Raw genomic sequence first — 21,238 nt, forward strand, 5'->3', positions numbered from 1 at the left:
CAGACCTACTGAATCCGAATCTGCACTTTAACATGATTGCAGGTGATTAATATGTACATTAAAGTGTGAGAAACTCTGCTTTGAGACCTTCACTGATTCTCTTCACTTTCTTTCTCACCTGTTGCTATAATCTCAACCTTTTCTTTTACACATCTATGCTTGTGCTGGCTGTTGAAATTACTGACTCAGCTTTTAGATTTTTAAATTTATTTTATTTTATTTTATATATATTTTTTATGATGGAGTCTTGCTCTGTGGCCCAGGCTGGAGGGCAGTGGCACGATCTTGGCTCACAGCAACCTTCCCCTCCTGCATTCAAGCAGTTCTCTGCCTCAGACTCCCAAGTAGCTGGGATTACAGGCACCCACCATCACACCTGGCTAATTTTTGTATTTTTGGTAGAGACAAGATTTCACCATGTTGGCCAGGCTGGTCCCGAACTTCTGCTCTCAGCTGATCTGCCTGCCTCAGCCTCCCAAAGTGCTGGGATTATAGGCATGAGCCACCACACCTGGCTTAGCTTTTAGATTTTTAAATTCCGGGTTTAGATTGTATGTCCTTTGGTACACATTTCAAATTCATGTTGCCAAGACTTATTAAATTCCCACTATGTGTAAAGCCCTGCATTCAGGCAGGTGGCAGGTGCTCATCATGCAACTCTTCTTTGTGAGCACAGGGCTGTGGCCCTCCCTTGCCCTTCACTTGCCTGCCTCCCCAGTATGTGGCTTTGACTGTTTGTTTCCTTTCTGACCCTCAGCAGAGAGCTATTGCACATTGGAGGCTTCAGCAAGAACATTCACTTCCCCTTGGTTCTGACTTCCCGTTAGAGCAAGACAGTTTGTCAAGACAACCTGCGTGTGATAAAGTCTGTCATGGGGAGACTAGGGGAGGTTGCTTGGCAGCTGAACTCTCCCCTGAGAGTGGGAAGCTTTTTTCCTGGAGGACAGGATATAGAGTTTGTTTAGATCAGACTTTTTTTTATGTGTTAGCGGGAGGTAGAGGAGATACAGGAGCAAGTAGAAACTTTGAACCAGCTTGTTTCTAAATCCTGAGCTCTCATCCCCACTCTCAGCAGTGCCCTGTTTATTTGTAATCACATTCTGACATCACTTCCTTATCTCCAGAGTTTAGTTTTAAGCTTTCTCAGTGCACAGGCCCCGCTTTGTTGTTTAGTTTTCTCTGTGGTGGCTGGACTGGGCCCAGTGGAAAGAGTGGGTGGGTGCTGAGAGGATTGCTGACCCTCCTTTGAGGCCCTTGACCTCTTTCTGGCAGAATGGTGCTTATGATCACTTTTCCCAGTTGTACATGATCCCGAGATGATTTATGTGTAAACCCTAGAATCTTCTTAATTTTCAGGAGTGATTATGATTGGGAAAAAGAAGCATATTGAGCTACTTTTAAACATAAATATATAAGCTGGGCATGGCAGCATGCACTTACAGTACCAGCTGAGGTGGAAGGATCCCTTGGGCCCAGGAATTTGAGTCCAGCTTGGGCAATATAGCAAGTATCTGTATCAGTTAACCAAACAATAAGATAAATACATAAATAGCAATGAGAATTGCCATTCTGACTCCCTCCTCTGCAGAAATAACTTTCTGCTACTCTTTTAAACTCTCTGGAGAATTTTATGAGAGGGTATTTACAGCTCTATTTTCTGTTTTGCAGATTATTACAGGAATGCCTGTTATTCTTCCATGTCTGGATTATCACCTGTTAAACTGGGGTACTAGGTCTCAGTACTCATAAATCATTGAAGCTGTAAAACTACATTGAACAAATAGTGATTTGCTGAGACAAATAGAGGAGTGACATTTGGGGGAAAGCTGAGTAGCTCATGTATTAAAAGCATGAAAGCAGCTGAGTGTGCAGGGAGTTCTTAGGGTGAGAAGGCCTTGATAGGCCTGACTGTAAAGGTTTAGCTTGGTCTTTTTCCTCTTCTTTTACAGAACAGTTCCTCCCCCCACTCTGGGATGTCCAGACAGGTGCGGATCAAGGCTTCCCAGTCCGCAGGCGATATAAATACTATCTACCAGCCCCCTGAGCCCAGAAGCAGGCACCTCTCCGTCAGTGAGTATTTCACCCCTTTTTTCTCCCTATCTACCCACATTTTTTAAAAAGCAACAAATATTTGTTAAATAATCATCAAATATTTATTGACTATTACTCTGTTTAGAGTAATCCTCTATGCTTTTATTTTATTTAGAGAGGAAGGGCAAAGAAATAACTGGGATGATATCCTGACTCTCAAGGAACTTAAAATACAATGATGTAGTAGTGTGATTAAATTCCTTTTAAACATCCCTGAAAAAGTGATCACCTCAAACATCTGCTTGAAGACTTCCAGCTGTGTACTTTTGACCATTCTTGTGAAGAATGGAGACTTAATAAAGTTCGGAATTAGGTCTGAGTTTGAATTTTAACCTTAAACTTCTTGCTTAATGATTCCTGAGAAGACTTTATACTTCAGGGAAGATGCTGACCCATGAAACTCTTGAGAGAGTCAACCTAAGTTGTCTGAGAAGGAAAAATGACTGTTGACATAGTATGGTCATTTCTCTGTATTTGCAGGGGATTGGTTCAAGGACCCCTGTGGATTCCCAGATCTGTGGATGCTCAAGTCCCTGAAATAAAATAGCGTAGTATTTCCATATAACTTGCCCACATCCTCCCTTATAGTTTAAATCATCTCTGGGTTATTTATAATACCTAATATGATATAAATGCTATGTAAATAGTTCTTATGCTGTATTTTTATTGTATTTTTTTTTGCTATTATTTTTAATAATATTTTCCCACATACTCTCAAACTGTGGATGGTTGAATCCACAGATGCAGAAACTGCAGATATGGAGGGCCGACTGTATATACAATCTGCTAACTAGTCAGAAAGCTCTATGGCTGCTACCAGTCCTCCCCAGGACAGTAATCTCAATGAGGACTGTGCGTTATTACTAGTTAACTCAAGATTCCTGTGGATCCCACTTTTGAGAGTCTGGGGAGAAAGCCCATTTCTTGAATGTTGAACGTGTATCAAAAGGGAAATCTGGCCTTATCAAACATCATGTTGAGCCTGCTGCCTTAATGTTGTGGAGACCCCTGCTGCTGCTAGAAAGCCAGCTTTGCCCTTATCCATATAGGTAGAATTGCATCAAATTGAACTGTAACCTGAGCTAAGCTTGAGAGATCTAAGCACTCATCCTATTGCTGAGTTTGTCTGTCTACAATATGCCTCCTGAGGGAGTTGCAGGAAAAATATGTTATGGGGGCACTGACTTTGCCTTACTGAGTAACTTCTGGAACCCCAGCAAGTACTGGTAGTAAGTATTGCCAGGCTGAAAGTCTGTATATGAATTTCAGATTTCTGTAGATAATTGGGGGATGTGTTGGTTGAAGAGGGAGAACGAGTACCCTAGCAAGGAGAGCCTAGCCAGAGCGTTTCTAGCGCTGGAATCTGGGTGCCTCAGAGCCTGGAAGCTCTGCCAGTTTGGCCTCTTTTCCGGAGTCCTTATAGGGATTGAGGAGGTGGGCAGCATGGTTCCTTGTAATCAGTAAGAATTGATGGGTCAGTAACTGAGTCTCCTGCCCTCAAGCAAGAGCCTGCGATATGTGCATGGAGGCAGGGGCTAAATACTCAGTCACTGGACCCTTTCTCCATGTTACTGGGAGCCATATTATGGAAATTATTTCCCTGGCTGAGAATGCTGAGGAATGAAATTTCTGTGAAGTAGTTCTATTTATCTGGAAAATGGGCAACACAGCCTCTTAGCATACCTAGATCCTGGCTTCCTTCATTCAGCAAGCATTAAGTACCAGCCATTGGGCTGAGATGAATGCTGCGATGAAGCATGTAGAAGAGCAAGGGTTGGCTGGAGCAGACAGGAGGCAATAGCCAGTTCTGCCTGGAAGAAAAGGGCTTTCACAGAAAAGGCAACATCAGAGCCGACACTCCAGGAAGATTTACTCAGCATCATGTAGGGATCGGTATCTGAGGCACAGTAAGGAACACCTACCAGGCATGATCACAAAAGAACTTGGTGGTTTCCAAGAACCCCAGGGGCTTTGGAGTGTGTGTGAGTGAGGTAGATGTGGCAAGAGAATGAGCTGAGCCTGTGAGCCTTTCCACAGAGCCAAGAAATGGGAGAGATGATTTCTAACTGGAATGATCTGGAAAATGCATTCTGAGGGGAGCTGTTCCAGCTGGACCTTGAAAGATTATGGAGGATTTCCATAGCGGACAGGGGAGAGAGGGCTTTTAGGCTGTCTTTGGGAAACTCACTAATCCTTCAGATCCAGACTGGCTGATACATTTGGAGGAGGAATAAAGAAGGCCGAGAAAGGATGCCTGGGTAAAACTAAGGGACTGTCCACTGCACTCAGGCTTTTTTGGTAGGCAATGGGAAACCACTTAAAATGTTTGCTCCTTATACCCATCACCATTATATTTATCATATTGTCTTCCTTTTTTTTTTTTTTTTTTTTTTGAGACAGAGTCTCACTCTGTCACCCAGGCTGGAGTGCATTGACACCACCTTGGCTCATTGCAGCCTCTGCCTCATGTGCTCAAGCAATTCTTCTGCTTCAGCCTATTAAAGGGGTGCGCCACCACTCCCAGCTAGTTTTTTTAATTTTTAGTAGAGACGGGGTTTCACCATGTTGGCCAGGCTGGTCTCAAACTCCTGACCTCAGATGATCCGCCCCTCTTGGCCTCCCAAAGTGTTGGGATTACAGGCCTGAGCTATCATGCCCCAACCTATCAGGTTGTCTTACTTCTCTTCCATCGTACTATATTTTTGTTCAGTCATTCAAAAGGTAATTACTGGCTGGGCATGGTGGCTCATGCCTATAATCCTAGCATTTTGGGAGGCCACGGTGGGTGGATTGCTTGAGCTCAGGAGTTTGAGACTAGCCTGGGCAACATGGCAAAACCCTGTCTCTACAAAAAGTACAAAAATTAGCCAAGCATGGTGGTGCATGGTGGTGCATGGTGCATGGTGCATGCTTGTAGTCCCAGGTACTTGGGAGGCTGAGGTGAGAGGATTACTTGAGCCTGGGAGGCAGAGATTGCACTGAGCCATGAATGTGCCATTGTACCCCAGCCTGGGCAACAGAGCGAGACCCTGTCTCAAAAAAAAAAAAAAAAAATTGTACCAAAGTATCTACTATGTGCTAGAAATAAGGGAAGCAAAAGACACAGGCCCTGTCCCTGTGGCCTTTACAATTCATGAAAGATGGATATTTACTTGCTATGATGTGATTAGTGTGTAATTACAGACTGTGACTGAAAGCTGTGTGATGCTGTGAGTGGGCTATAACTAAGAAAGAAATGGGCTTGGCATGGTGACTCATGCCTGTAACCCCAGCACTTTGGGAAGCCAAAGTGGGTAGACTGCATAAGGCCAGGAACCAGCCTGGTCAGCATGGTGAAACCACGTCACTACTAAAAATACAAAAATTAGCTGGGGATGGTAGTGAGTGTCTCTAGTCCCAGCTACTCAGGGGGCTGAGGCAGGAAGATCACTTGAGCCTGGGAGATTGAGGCTGCAGTGAGCGGAGATTGCACCACTGTACTCCAGCCTGGGTGACAGTGAGTGAGACTTTATCACAGAAAAAAAAAAAAAGAATGAAAGAAATGATGGGCTATAACTAAGGGATGGGGCCTGATCCTGATCTTGGGGCCAGGAAAGCCTTAGACATGAATAGGATTTGGGAGTTAGGCAAAGAGGATGCAAGGAAGAGGGTTCCAGGTAGGGGATGTTACAAGAGCAGAGGCCTGATAGCAAGAGGAAGTGTGGTATGTCTGAGAAATGGAAAGAAGTCCAGATAGCTGGAGAGCTGGGAGTGAGGGGAATGGGAGGGCAGGATGAAGCTGGAGAGGGAGGCAGAGCCTTTTGGACCCTGATTAAGATTCTGATCATTGCATGGAAAGTAGTGAGAAACTACTTTAGAGTTTTTAAGTGAAGACGAGTGGGTGGTGTTACATATTCAGATTTATGTTTTGAAAAGATTGATCTGGCTACAGTGTGGAGAACAGATTGGAGGGGTCAAGAATGAATCCAGCAAAACCGCATTAGACTAATGCAGTGGTCCAGGGAAAGAAAACTGGGGCTTGGAGTAGTTTAGTGAAGTGAAGAGAGGAAGGAGCAGGTGAACTTGAGACATTTAGAGGTAAAACTGACAGAATGTGGCATTTTGGTGGTTCTCAGAGTGTTCTCGAGATCCTGGGGAGTACCTTGGGTCCTTTAACCCTGTTAGTTCAAAATTATTTTCATAATCGTGCTAAGACATGACACTCATTCTCTCACAAGTGTACAGTGGAGTTTTCCAGAGGTCATGTGCCTTAGGTGATATCATCACTCTAATGGCTTAATGGCATGTGTGCTTGTATATGATTATATTCTTTTTTCTTTTCTTTTTTTTTTTTTTTGAGACGGAGTTTCGCTCTTGTTACCCAGGCTGGAGTGCAATGGCGCTATCTCGGCTCACCGCAACCTCCGCCTCCTATGTTCGGGCAATTCTCCTGCCTCAGCCTCCTCAGTAGCTGGGATTACAGGCATGTGCCACCATGCCCAGCTAATTTTTTTGTATTTTTATTAGAGACGGGGTTTCACCATGTTGACCAGGATGGTCTTGATCTCTTGACCTCGTGATCCACCCGCCTCGGCCTCCCGAAGTGCTGGGATTACAGGCTTGAGCCACTGTGCCCAGCCATGATTATATTCTTAAAATTTCTTTTTTTCTCTACTGGTTTCTCCTAAGAAAATGTTTTAAAAATTTCTGAGTTTTCTTTTTTCTTTTTTTTTTTTTGAGACGGAATTTCACTCTTGGTACCCAGGCTGGAGTGCAATGGCGCGATCTCGGCTCACTGCAACCTCTGCTTCCTGGGTTCAGGCAATTCTCCTGTCTCAGCCTCCCGAGTAGCTGGGATTACAGGCATGCGCCACCATGTCCAGCTAATTTTCATATTTTAGTAGAGATGGGGTTTCACCATGTTGACCAGGATGGTCTCGATCTCTGGATCTTGTGATCCTCCCACCTCGGCCTCCCAAAGTGCTGGGATTACAGGCTTGAGCCACCGCACCCGGCCTGAGTTTTAATTTCTAATACAGTAAATATCAGTTCATATATCCCACATAAATAAAAGGTAAGTGCCCTTAGTTTTAAGGTACAAAGGGGTTCTAAGACCAATAAGGCTTAGGAACCACTATAGCATTGGATTGAATTTGCAGGTGTTCTCAGGAGGCTAAAGTCGGAGGATAGCTTGATTCCAGGAGTTTGAGATCAGCCTAGTCAACATAGTGAGACCCAATCTCATTTAAAAAAAAAAAAATGAGGTCGGGTGTAGTGGCTCACACCTGTAATTCCAGCACTTAGGGAGGCTAAGATGGGTGGATCACCTGAGGTTAGGAGTTTAAAACCAGCCTGTCCAACATGGTGAAACCCCGTATCTATGAAAAATACAAAAATTAGCAGGGCATGGTGGCATGTGCCTGTAATCCCAGCTACTCAGGAGGCTGAGGCAGGAGACTCGCTTGAACCTGGGAGGCAGAGATTCCAGTGAGCTGAGATGATGACCACTGCACTCCAGCCTGGGCAACAAGAGCAAAACTTCCATCTAAAAAAAAAAAAAAAGCTGGGCACAGTGCCGCATGCCTCTAATCCTAGCACTTTGGGAGGCCAGATCATGAGGTTAGGAGTTCAAGACCAGCCTGGCCAAGATGGTGAAATCCTGTCTCTACTGAAAATACAAAAATTAGCTGGGTGTGGTGCCGGGCACCTGTAATCCCAGCTACTTGGGAGGCCGAGGCAGTGAATTGCTTAAAACCAGGAGGCAGAGATTGCAGTGAGTGGAGATCACATCACTGCACTCCAGCATGGGTGACAGAGTGAGACTCTGTCTCAAAAAAAAAAAAAAAAAGGGCCGGGTGCAGTGGCTCAAGCCTGTAATCCCAGCACTTTGGGAGGCCGAGGCAGGTGGATCATGAGGTCAAGAGATTGTGACCATCCTGGTCAACATGGCGAAACCCCGTCTCTACTAAAAAATACAAAAAATGAGCTGGGCATGGTGGTGCATGCCTGTAATCCCAACTACTGAGGAGGCTGAGGCAGGAGAATTGCCTGAACCCAGGAGGCGGAGGTTGCGGTGAGCCGAGATCACGCCATTGCACTCCAGCCTGGGTAACGAGCGAAACTCCATCTCAAAAAAAAAGAAAGAAAGAAAAATAATTTGCAGGTGTTGAGAGAGAGGGAGATAAATTACTGCTTTGTGGAGCTGAACAAATGGCATTTTCTTTCGCTAAAACAGGAATACTGGAAGAGAGCCTGGTTCCAGTTGCTGGGAAGGGGCAGACTTAACGTTTTAGACATGTTGGTATTGAAGTGCCTCTGATGCCAACAGGAGATATCAGAGGGGCAGTTAGATATACAGGTCTGTAGCTCAGAGAAGAGAAAATCAGGGTTAGTGAAAAAATATTGGAAATTGTCATGTTCAAACTATGGGCCCAGGGGAGAGTGCCTAAGCAGAGACTATAGAATGAGAAGAAACGAGAGTCCATGATTGAGCCTTCAAAACCTAACACTTAGTGATCTGTTAGAAGAGGATGAGCCTGCGAAGGACACAGGAAAGGAGTAACCAGAGAAATAGGAAAGGAAATTAGGAGTGTGAGGTGGGGAGAAGGCCTTACTTACACAGAACCAGCCAAGTGGTAAGAACAGACCAAGGGTAAGAGACAGAAAACTGTTCTTTTCATTCACAAATGTCTGAGTGCTTGCTGTGTGCTGGTACAGGTAAGACTTTCTGAAGTCAGGGGAAACAGACAGGAGTCAAGGTTAAAGCATGAGAGACTTGGAAAAGTCCTAGCAGTAGATAGAAACCGGTCAAAGAAGTCCCTGGTTAGTAAGCCTTAGCAATTCAGCCTTTCACCCAGTTCCTCCGCTGCCTCCTTGCCATCATCATTTACATATATGTGAATATTTAGTGAGTTTGCAGGAAGTGGGCCACTCAGCTCACACTGCAACATTTGCATTGATGGGGAAGCACAGGGCTAGCCCAATCGAATTCCAGACATGTATATTTATTTGAAATTCTTCCTTATTTTGGATTGCAAATCAGCTCTCTCTCACTTTACCCATTGACTCTAGTACTGCTCTCTTGAGGAACAGATAAACACAGATAAAATCGTTCATATGACAGTTTTTCAAATATGTGAAGCCCCAGGTATCATATTTACCCTTTTTTAAAATCATAATATGCATACCTTGAATTCCAGTTTTTGTCAGGCCAGTCTGTTAAACTCGTTCATGCTAAACAAACAAAACAAAAAAAATCCTACTAAGTATTGAGTAATCCGAAGGAGTGAATCTCCCTGTGGGGATATCACCAGTCAGGCTGATGGAATTTCCGTACCTGAAAATATCCTCTCCTATCTTGGCCTATGGAAATTCTACCTACCTTTGAAGCTCAAGCACTATTTTTCCATAATACATTGGGTGGTACCCTTAAGCCATGTAACCAAGCCTTAACTAAAGGACTTCTCTGCCACCTCACACCTCTAATCCCGGCATTTTGGGCGGATCACCTAAGGACGGGAGTTAGAGACCAGTCTGCCCAACATGGTGAAACATGGTCTCTACTAAAAATACAAAAATTAGCTAGACGTGGTGGCAGGTGCCTGTGATCCCAGCTACTCCGGCCGCTGAGGCAGGAGAATTGCTTGAACCTGGGAGGCAGAGGTTGCATTGAGCCGAGATCGTGCCACTGCACTTTGGCCTGGACAGACTCTTACTCTGTCTCAAAAAAAAAAAAAAAAAAAAAAATTATCTGGGTGTGGTGGTGTGTGCCTATAATCTCAGCTACTTGGGAGGCTGAGGTGGGAGAATCACTTGAACCCAGGAGGCGGAGGTTGCAGTGAGCCAAGATCATGCCACTGTGCTCCAGCTTGCGTGACAGAGTGAGACTCTGTCTCAAAAAAAAAAAAAAAAAAAAAAAAAGATTTGTTCCTACTATATTCTGACTCCTATATGATCTAAGTTCATCTTGTTAAGTGCCTTTGCCTCTGTTCTCACTCTTTCTCCTTATCTTGCCACTTTGTCCCATAGTGAGGCAAGCCACACTCCAAACCCTGAGTGGAGGCAATCAGGTTTTTTCACAAGTTTAGCAGTGAATTGGTGGACTTGCCAGTTGCAGTGGTGCATGCCTGTAATCCCAGCACTTTGGGAGGCCAAGGTGGATAGATGGCTTGAGCCCAGGAGTTTGAGACCAGCCTAGACAACATGGCAAAACCCCATATCTCTCTGTCATCCAGGCTGGAGTGCAGTGGTGCCATGATGGCTTACTGCAGCCTCAGCCTCCGATCCTCTTGCCTCAGCCTCTCAAATAGCTGGGACCACAGGTGCTTGCCACCACACCTGGCTAATTTGTTTTTTGTAGAGATGGGGTCTCATTATGTTGCCCGGCCTGCTCTTGAATTCCTGGTCTCAAGTGATCCCCTACCTCAGCCTCCCAAAATGCTGAGATTATAGGTATGAGCCCATCATGCCTAGCCCAGGATGTTTTTAGGTTACAGATATGAGCAAGTGTGTGAAGGGAGAGATAAAGACAGCTGAAGGAGGGGTTGAAGGTGATGAAGAGGAAGCTATGGGGGAGCTGACACCTGCTGGAGATGAATCAAGTCCAGGTAGAGGGTCTACAATGCGTTCGTAAGGAAGAGAGGAGCCCTCTGCCACTGAGAGACAAGGAGGGAAAATCCAGGCAGAGGACAAGAAGGAATATTGAAAGGATGAGGTTGGCTTGTAGCCCCAACTAGGCAGTAAACCAGTTAGAGAACCAGCTTCCAGTTCTAATGTAGACTTGAAAGGATAGAAACCAGGACTGCAGAAGTAGTGACCATACACGTGAAAACAAAATGATTAGCTTCTTTCACCTCCAAAGGTTTTTTTCCCTCCTTGCTATATAAGTTCTATGATGCTAGATGAAATTAGGAACTTTGATGGTGGAGCAACTCCAAAATAAAACGGGAATTTTGAAAGTTGAAACATAGAAGATGTTCTTAGGATCTTATGGAAATTCTACCCACTGTTGTGTTCTACAGAGTGCGATCCGCTGTGAACATATTGGTAAATATTTGTTAAGATTTTCTATTGAGAAAGAAAAAAAGATTTGATTTCTCTCCCCATCTCATCTGTCCCTAAAGAGAGAAAAGAGTTTAGAAATAGTTGTGGCCAAAAAAAGCTATCTCTTTGTATTTGCAATGACCTGCACATTAACACTGACCCAAAGCCCTAGAACTCCCTGTGGAGACAACTTCCTGACTGCCTCAGCTTCCTGATGAGGGTTCTCCCATGAGAAGGGCTAGAATCTAAGAGCCTGTCTTTCAGCTTTAAGTCAGAGTACAGAGCAAAATAACCTACCATATCCTAGGCTGAGAGTTTATCTTTGACTCTGCTTCTTTGGGTTAAGGAGGTTGGTAGAGAGCCCGCACCCCCTGGGAGGAATGAAGATAGCTGGCAGCTTAAACCCTGCTCTTCTCCTTCTGTGTAAAATGCCTTCATGGGAAGTTGTGGGCCTCTCTGAACAGTGGAACTGCTACTGTGCTCTTTTGCTTCACCTGGTGCTGAGATGGGCCCACTGGCACAGATGGCCCCGTGAGGCTAGTTTTGCATAGCACTGTGCTTTGTGCTGTCTGGCTCATTGCTATCACTGCTGGTAAATATGTAACCTTTAGTGAGTTTTATGGTCCAGTATCCTATCATGTTCAGCTCCTGTCTCACTTGCTCTCAACTGCTGTTGTATGTCTCAGTGGCTCCCAATTTCTCAAATGAAGATTAAAAACAAAACTGAAAATGCCCTGGAGTAGTTCTGCCAACTCCTGGTTTTTCCATTCGCTTCCTCTGATAGCCATTGGTTTGGGGAGACTTCCCTTTCCTGCTCCAGCCTGTGGGCCTGTGCACAATAGCCTCTGGAGTGTAGCCCATCAGATAACAAGACTGGCTCTCTGCAGGCACAGCGTGGATTGGAAAAAGTGAAAGTCTCTGGCTGGAAATAAAAGCTCAGAAAACCTTTGCTATTTTTCCCCAAGCCTTTCTGGGTCTGTAGTGCTGGCCTTATGTGAGCTAGTCCCATCCCACTGTAAAACCAGGGGAGAGTTCAGTGCAGCTGATGAAGGAGGGGACAGGTGTTAGGGGGACCATGAATTTTTTATCCCAGGGAAGTCTCACCCCAGACACTTCAAGTAACAGATTGAGGGCATTTCATCCTATCTGGGCATAATTTGGACCGATATCTAAGGTTTCATAAATAAGAGGGGTTTTTTTTTTTTTTTTTTCTCTCCGATCAATCCCTTACAAGAGAGATTTTTATTTGTTCTAGGTAAAATGTGTAATACTGCTCCAGAGTGTGTTGGTCAGAGTTCAGTTGTGTAGAGGAGAACCCACTGTAGCTAGTTTGAAGAAGAAGAGATTCCATAAGCCAGAGAAGCACATTGTGAATTATGGAATCAATGAGGAAAGAAAGAGAAGCAGACTCTAGGTCAGGTGTCCCCAAACTTTTTACACAGGGGGCCAGTTCACTGTCCCTCAGACCGTTGGAGGGCCGCCACATACTGTGCTCCTCTCACTGACCACCAATGAAAGAGGTGCCCCTTCCTGAAGTGCGGAGGGGGGCCGGATAAATGGCCTCAGGGGGCCGCATACGGCCCGTGGGCTGTAGTTTGGGGACGCCTGCTCTAGGTTAAGACATACCATGGAGCATCCTCCCTCTTTTGTAATCAGGAAGCCACCGGTCCAGAAGTCTAGGGCCCCTCAGCTCTGGTCCACACCTGTCTGTCAGCATTGGCAAAGCTGGAGACCAGGTGTGGATCCTCTGCTAATGCTGTGGGAGAAAAACCAAAGGCTTCTGTGACTGTGCCCAGGAAAAGCAGGAAGCCTGTTAATCTCACAAAAGTGCATGTGATTGGCTGAACCTAAAGAGAGTCTTAGAAATACAGCTTTTAGCCAATTAGCTGCTGAAGTACAGGAAGGCACACTAGAAGGGTAAAATCCATCTTGTGCCTACCCCATGTATCTGCCACATAGAGTGAAGGATACAAATGGGGTCTTGTGGAGTTCCTACCATGAGTTAGGGTTATGTAGATATGTACCTTTGCCAGCACATTTATAACTTCCAAAAGAAATTATGAGGTAGGTAGATCTCCCCATTTTTGCAGTGGAGGAAATTGAGGTGAGAGCTTAAATCATTTAGCTAATGAGTGGCAAAGCCTGATCTGAGCCCATGTGTATCTAATTTCAAAGCTTAGTCTTTTCACTATGCACCTTGCTTACCTCCTTAGAGTTGCTTCTGCTGGTCACAAATGTTGCTGACATGTAGACTAAATTGCCACAGAACCTCTGGACTACCAAGATGTCATCCAAAGCTGAAAATAGGAAGCAGGCAGTAGGCTAATTTTTATAAGCAAAGGGTTAAATAGTGTTTGTTCTCTCGGTGTTTTGAGACATGATAGGGCTTAGGAAAACCATCCTTTTTTCAGGGTTGCACTGGAATTTTGTGTTACGGTTGCAAGGGAAGCAACCAGGTACATGGGTCTATGAGGTCTGGATCAATGGAAAGTAAAGTCGTTTCCTTGGTCCAGATTTCCCCTAACCTCCATTTTGTCTTTGCCTCCAAGCCCTCCATTGATCAAATGGCGTTTTGTATTCCTCATCTCTGACTCCCAAATGACCATGGACAAAACAACCCTGAATTTGATCTGCATGAAACATAGCACTATGGAGGTGGCTGACACCTGTAATTCCAGCACTTTGGGAGGCTAAAGCAGGAGGATCCCTTGAGCCCAGGAGTTCGGGACTACAGTGAGCTATAATCACACCACTGCACTCCAAAAAAAGAAAGAAACATGGCACTGTGTTACCCCTGTGCTGCCAGGAAGTCTCCACGTTAGCCTCTTTCCCACAGCTGGCAGGCTGTCATATTTCCTTGTGGATGGGATCTCCATCCTCCATAGGGATTACTCATGGGGAACACATGGCCTGGCCAGTTCAGGGAGAGGTTTTGCTTTGTGCCACTGTGTTGATCAGCATGCCTACCCGTTTTTTGGAAATAAATTATAGTCCCCAAATTGCCTTGGCTGAACTGTATCGAGAGTCACAAAGCCTGTTTTATACCTTCAGCCCCACCATTAAGTCACTTTATGGCTTTGGGCCTCAGGTTTCCTTCTGCACAATGCGAGTGATAATAATGCACCACCACTGCCAGGGTATAATAAGGGTTAAATGAGAAGTGACAATGTTTTTTAAGAAAAAAGATTGCCTTGGCTGATTTTATTGCTCTGTTAGTTCACGGTACAATATCCCTAAATTTACCCTGAGAGTAAGTTTAGTTTCTGCTAGGGCTTAGAAAGTATGGATAAATTATCTTTCTTGGGCTATTTGAAACCATTTCAAAGGCATGTCTCAGATACCACTTTATCTCAGAATTGATGGCCTCTAGCCTGTGAGTGAGATGTTGAGACAGGAAATCCAGCAAAATTCTATGCCTTTCAGAGCAATTTTGTTTCTGGCCTCTGCTCTGGAGTCAGGTGGGGAAGCCAGATAACTGAGGACCCCATGTTAGGTTTCCTGCCTGAGAGACATCCTTGGAAGGAGCCTGGGGTGATGTGTCCAAGCAGAGATTGGAAGTATTCTCAGTGGTGAATTCATAAAAACATGTTCAGCCCAACCAAATGAACCATATGTTCTAAACAACTGACTTAATGTAGAAGAATCAAAGAGTCAGTTTCAGCTGGGTGCAGTGGCTCACACCTGTAATCCCAGCACTTGGGGAGGCCAAGGCAGGTGGACCACCTGAGGACAGGAGTTTGAGACCAGCCTGGCCAAGATGGTGAAACCCTGTCTCTACTAAAAATACAGAAATTAGCTGGATATGGTGATGGCTGCCGGTAATCCAGCTACTAGGAAGGCTGAGGCAGGAGAACTGCTTGAACCCAGGAGGCGGAGGTTGCCTTGAGCCAAGATTGCATCACTGCACTCCAGCCTGGGCAACAGAGCAAGACTCCATCTCAAAAAGAAAAAAAAGTCAGTTTCTTGAAGGTCATTGAAAAACAATAGTTTAAGCTTCTTAGAAAATGTTTTTCAAAGAGCAACCCTCTGGCCAGGTGTGGGCACTCATCATGCCTTTAATCCCAACACCTGAGGAAGCCAAGGCTTGAGCCCAACCTAGGCAACATAGCGAGACCCCATCTCTAAAAGTGCACACACACACATAGAGCAAGCCTTCCCTTGATTCTTTTTTTCCTTTAAATATTTTTCTTCCTTCTGAGAGTTTTTGAAATAGTGGGAGTCTCTCTGGCTCAGGAAGTTTGTTGAGCCCCATCAGTCTGTCAGGCCCACCCTCTTTTCCAGGATGTTCTAAGAGCCTGGACTGGGCTCTTGAGCACTCTCTGCTGAACATGCATGATCCTTGGTATGCTACCTCTACTTCCAGGCACAGGCTCAGTGCTCCTGGCTCCACATGAGCTTTCATTTTGTTTTGTCTTTGACACGATCTCACTCCATCACCCATGCTGGAGTGCATTGGTGCAAACACGGCTCACTACAGCCTCAAGCTCCCAAGCTCAAGCAATCCTCCTGCCTCAGTCTCCCAAGTAGCTGGGCCTATAAGTGTGTGCCACCATGCCTGGCTAATTAAAAAGATTTTTTTTGTAGAGATGAGGTCTCACCATTTTGCCCAGGCTGGTCTGAAACTCCTCACCTCAAGCATTTCTCCTGCCTCTCAAAGTGTCAGGATTATAGGTGTGAATCACTGCACCTGGCCACACATGAGCTTTTAAATGACAAGAAATATATATGTTTATAAACATGTACACACACACACACACACACACACACACATAAAACTAAAACTCAGTGTCTCAAGTTTTTCATCTAAAACTGGTCTGGACTGGGGTTCTAGCATCAAGAAAGGAGGGAAGCCAGGCATGGTGGCACCTGCCTGTAGCTGAAGAGGGAGGATTTCCTGAGCCCAGGAGCTCAAGACTAGCCTGGGCAACATAGTGAGACCTGTCTCTGAAAAAACAAACAAACAAACAAACACAAACAAACAAAACAATAGAGTGAGTCAGGTACTTCTAGGTCTCCAACTACCAAACTTGATCTCTCTTGCTTCCTTAGCCATTTCCACAGAGCATCTTGTTTGCAGTTCCATTTCAGAAAACGTAGTACTACAGCCCCTGAACTAGACTGGAGAAACCAGCCAGCAAGGAAAGTAGCCTGCATTGTTGAGGGATGGTACTTATGCTATTCTGGTGTCTAGGAATTGCTAGGTCGTGGGAGAGAGGTAAGGGCTGGTAGATAAGGGAGTGGAGGGCTCTCGTGTCTCTGGTTTTCTATACAACAAGATAAATTTGTTCCCTCCAGAACAGGAAAAGGGAAAGGGTTCAGGATAATAATCCTATATTTAAGTTTTGAAGCTACGAAAAGTATTTGTGTGGGTATTGTTAAAGCTTTTTTTTTTTGTGGTTGTTTGTGTTTTTTTGTTGTTGTTGTTAAAGCTTTTTTTAAACCTTCCGAAAGTTGGCTCTTCTGGTTTGTCTGGTGAGCTTAGGAAGGAAAAAAGATGCAACCTTTTGGCCTCATTTTTGTCCCCTCTGATCATGGAAAGCAATAGAATCAATCAGGAAAAGCTCTTGGACTAGGAGGAAGGAGGACCTGATTTCTCGGACTCAAAATCCGTTATGACAGAAAAGTATTGCTCAATGACTTACAATGTGTGTCTCTGCACACCTCTGTCATTCACTGACATTAGGATGATAAACCATTTCATCTTACAAACTGATGTGGTGAAAGTACCTATAAATTGGTTTTATAGTCTATCTTTTTTTTTTTTTTTTAAATTTTATTGCCCAGGCTGGAGTGCAATGGCACAATCTGGGCTCACTGCAACCTCTGCCTCCTGGGTTCAAGCGATTCTTCTGCCTCAGCCTCCCGAGTAGCTGGGATTACAGGCACCACCATGCCCGGCTAATTTTGTATTTGTAGTAGAGACTGGTTTCTCCATGTTGGTCAGGCTGGTCTCGAACTCCCGATCTCAAGTGATCAACCTGCCTTGGCCTCCCAAAGTGCTGGGATCACAGGCTTGATCCACCACACCCAGTGGTTTTATATTCTTTTACCTATAAAACATAAATAATTGTTTTTGGGTATTTTGTTTTTGTTTTTGTTTTTGTTTTTGTTTAAGATTTAAGTTCATTGAGTCTTCGTTTCTTCTTCTGTTAAGTAAAGCAAATGCTTACCTCTCAGGATTGTTGAAAGGATTAAGTGAAGTAACAAATGTAAAAATACCTTGTGGAATACTTGCCACTTAGCAGGCACCCAAAAAATATTTGCCAAACCTCTGTTGTAGGGATGCTGAAAATCAAATGAGATTAATTACTGTGAATGTGTAACAAAAAGTAAAGCACTAAATAAATGTAAGATAATCATTACTCAGACCAGCCTGAGCAACATAGTGAGACCCCGTCTCAATTAAAAAAAAAAAAAAGAGAATATCATTACTCATAAGCCAGGAAGCATGGGAGTGGGTAGGAATGGAGAAGCCTGCCTCTTGATCCTGGTCAGACCATCAGGAGGGGCCTTTTTACCTGATACACGTAGAGAACAAAAAAGGGGAGACACTGGCTGAGGGAACAGGAGAGCAGAGAGAGATGCCCAGGTATATTCAGTTACCTTTTCCTGGTCCCCACCTTCAAAATACTGCTGGGACCCAAAACTCAAGAGGACTAAACTGATGCATTGAGCTGATGAGAGGAAATGGCATTAGTGCTCTAGAGGAAGACAGAAAGTGACATCATGAAGGAATAATTATATATATAAAAGCGAGTCTGATTGCCAGCTAACATTGGTCTCATAGGAGTTATTCTGGTTTCTGTTTTGTGCCAAGGTTTTTGGTCACATAGCTGTATTGCCTGCTCTGTCTCTGGAGTTTGTTTCCTGTTAGGAAAATACTTTGTTTGCCTGAGGGAGCTGGTACATGCTGGATTTTAGTGCCATGACCCATCTGAGTCACAGTCCTGACCTCTGGGGCCTGGTGTCTGTGAGCTGGCCCCATACCTGCTCCTCTTGGGCCACACATCCTGGGCTCTGTTGTTGAAAAAAATCCTCCTTTATGTGCTCTAGGCTCGCAGAACCTTGGCCGAAGCTCACCTCCCCCTGGCTATGTTCCTGAGCGGCAGCAGCACATTGCCCGGCAGGGGTCTTACACCAGCATCAACAGTGAGGGGGAGTTCATCCCAGAGACCAGCGAGCAGTGCGTGAGTATAGGGGGGGTGGGATATGCCCGTGGCCTGTATCAGCAGACCAAGGTCATAACAAGGGGATCTCAGTAGTCACAGTGAAGAACATGTACCCCATTTTGAAAGCTCTTTTATAAACCAGGCCTGCCCAAATATGGATTACCCCTTTTTAACAGTCAAATAACGATTTCTGCCAAAGATGGGATCTGAACTATGTAGTCTCGTTGCTGTTGGGTGAACACCACTTAACAGATTTTCCTTTATTGTAGTCCTCTCATTGTTCCCCCAGGTAGCTGGGACTATAGGCAGGCACCACCACACCAAGCCCATTTCAGTAGTGTTTTAACATATGCCTGGTTTTAAACTGACAGGTTATGTTTTTCATTGGATGTATTTTAGTTTTGCCATTTCTTGAAGAAAGGTAGGGAGTAAACCATATCAAAATTACACTGTAGGATTGGTTAGGTTGACCATTTATGATGGTAGACACTTGTATTAGTTACCTATTGCTCCATTACAAATTACCACAAACCTAGAGGCTTAAAACAACATACATTTATCGTTTTCCAGTTTCCCTGGGTCAGGAGTCTAGGCATGATTCAAGTGGGTCCTCTGCTGAGGGTCACACAAGACTGCAATCAGGGTGTCAGCCAGGCTGCCTGCCTTTCTTTAGTTTGGGGTTCTCTTCCAAGCTCGTATGGTTGTTGACAGAATTCAGTTTTTTGTGTCTGTAGGACTGTGGTTCCTCTTTTCTTCTGGATGTCACCGGGGGGCTTCTCTGAGTTTCTTTCCTAGAGGCCACCTGCTGTTACTTGCCATGGGGCCTTCTCACAACATGGCAGCTTCTTCAAGGCCAGCAGGAGAATCTCTTGCTCCAGTCTGCAAAGATGGAGTCATAAAACATCACATAATTATGGAAATGAATATTCCATCCTCTTTGCTATAGTTTATTGACTAGAAGCAAGTCACAGGTTCTACTTGTACTAAAGGGAAAGGCACCTGGCTCATTGGGACTAATTGGTAGAGAAAGTAATCACCTTAGAGTGTGTCTACACAGTGGCTCAGCCGTTTTAATGGCTAGCTTTTAAACTGGTGGCTTACTTGATACAAATAGCTTTGGCTTAGTGAACTCAGCAAGGGTGAGATCTGTAGTTTCATTCTGGTCTTTTCAATGTGCTTGCTTTGATTGTTTAAAAAAGAGGGGGGGGGTGCTGTTCTTATACTTTTTGGGATTTGGCCTGAGAAGGGGAAGTTTCTTAAGGAGAAAATGTCCAACAGATGGGCCTGTGCTGTCACATGGGAGATTTTTAAAAAAACTGATTCTTGTAACTTTCTTTCATTATTCAAACTATATATGCTATGAGAAGCACTTTGTATTCTTCTTCCTTCTATCTTCCTGCCTTCCAGATAAATTCATGTTTGGAATAGTGACCTGGAGTGCCTTTAGCTGCAGAATTCCTTCTTGGGCATTTTACTGACCATCCTTCCTGGTTTCTCTAACCAGGGCACTTCTGGACATCAGCTGTTCTAGGGGTGACTTGGGTGTAAAATTCCAGAGATTGCAGATGAGCTTGATTGCCCTAAGTCTGTGTCCCTCACCATGGTCCTATACTCTGTCCCCTTCACTTTTTTACTTTACCTGCATGGCCTTGGAAGGCATGGGAGGGTTTGACTCCTAGGGAGAACAGACTTTTAGAAAGAGGCCAAGGAAGGCAGTGGCTAGGGATTGCCAAGGTCCTCTTCCAGTGCCTGCCTCTTTAGCTGGAGAGAATTGCTTATGATAACAGGTCATTTGAGATCAATCCACTGAACAGGAACAAACGTTGCATAGTATGTAATGAAAGAATATTCCAGTGTGACTTTATTGAAAAGTGAAAGTATGATAAATTTATTTTGTTTTTTCTTTAATTGGGTTTAGGTGATAATTGCATCTGTTAACTCATTTTTGAATGAATAAAGTATGATTCATGTTAATTTTTCGGCCTAAGTTTTCTAACAAAATTTATGCCAGTCTGGGTGCAGTGGTACATGCCCGTAATCCTAGTCCTTTGCGAGGCCAAGGCAAGAGGATTGCTTGAGATCAAGAGTTCAAGACCAGCCTGGGCAACATAGCAAGACCCTGTCTCTACAAAAAAAATCTTTTTGAATTAGCCAGGCATAGTGGCACACATGCCTGTGGTCCCAGCTACTCAGGAGGCTGAGGTGGGAGGATCACTTGAGCCTAGGCTGCAGTGAACTGCACTCCAGCTTAGGTGGCAGAACAAGACCCTGTCTTGAACAACAGCAACAACAAAATGCTAGCACAATGTAGTGTCCTTCGCTCCCTGCTTGACTTCTGACCATAAAGAAGCTCATTTTTCACAAGAGCATTCACAGGACTCAGCAGTTTCCCCAAGGCCTCTCATGAGTCCACCACACCAGCCTTATTATTTATTTGTCCATTTTCTTTTTTTTCTGTTAACTGGTCTAAACTTGCCAAATATGCATCTGATAGATTGAAAGCAATTCTCTCCAATGTTGGTTTCATCCACTTTGGATAGTCTATATCCTTAGCAATATTTGCAGTTTTACTTTGCAATTTGCCTTGATTGGCAGATTTTTAAAAATCGTGTGTGACAATATGACCTAAAGCATTTGAAATTATGGGTGGGGACGGATGCTAGTATTAAATGGGAAGAAATATTTGAGTTGGAAACTAATTTTATGGAGGTTGTTAGTGAATTTTCATAATTCTGATACTTTGTTTCCCTATGTAATTTTTTTTTTTAATTAATTAAAAAAAATTTAAACAGAGACAAGGTCTCACTATGTTGCCCAGGCTGGCCTTAAACCCCTGAGCTCAAGTAATCCTCCTGCCTTGGCCTCCCAAAGTACTAGGATTACAGGCATGAGGCACCAATCCTGGCCCCTATGTAATGTTTAATGTTGGAGCTCAGATAATGAATATTCTGAAATTG

The 21,238-nt window shown here is 44.4% G+C and overlaps 1 protein-coding gene across 5 annotated transcripts in view; it reads left to right on the plus strand.

Annotated features, from left to right (window-relative positions):
• MAP3K3 (mitogen-activated protein kinase kinase kinase 3) overlaps window positions 1-21,238 on the plus strand; it is a 79,371-nt gene that overhangs the window by 48,704 nt on the left and 9,429 nt on the right. For all 5 annotated transcript variants that reach the window (XM_039475932.2, XM_039475933.2, XM_039475934.2 and 2 more), the window contains 2 exons: window positions 1,950-2,070; window positions 18,166-18,299. In XM_039475932.2, coding sequence (XP_039331866.1) covers window positions 1,950-2,070; window positions 18,166-18,299 — 255 coding nt within the window. The remainder of the gene's footprint in view (window positions 1-1,949; window positions 2,071-18,165; window positions 18,300-21,238) is intronic.

The sequence above is a fragment of the Saimiri boliviensis genome, chromosome 17, assembly GCF_048565385.1.
Source record: "Saimiri boliviensis isolate mSaiBol1 chromosome 17, mSaiBol1.pri, whole genome shotgun sequence".
In the NCBI taxonomy this organism is placed as follows: Eukaryota; Metazoa; Chordata; class Mammalia; order Primates; family Cebidae; genus Saimiri; species Saimiri boliviensis.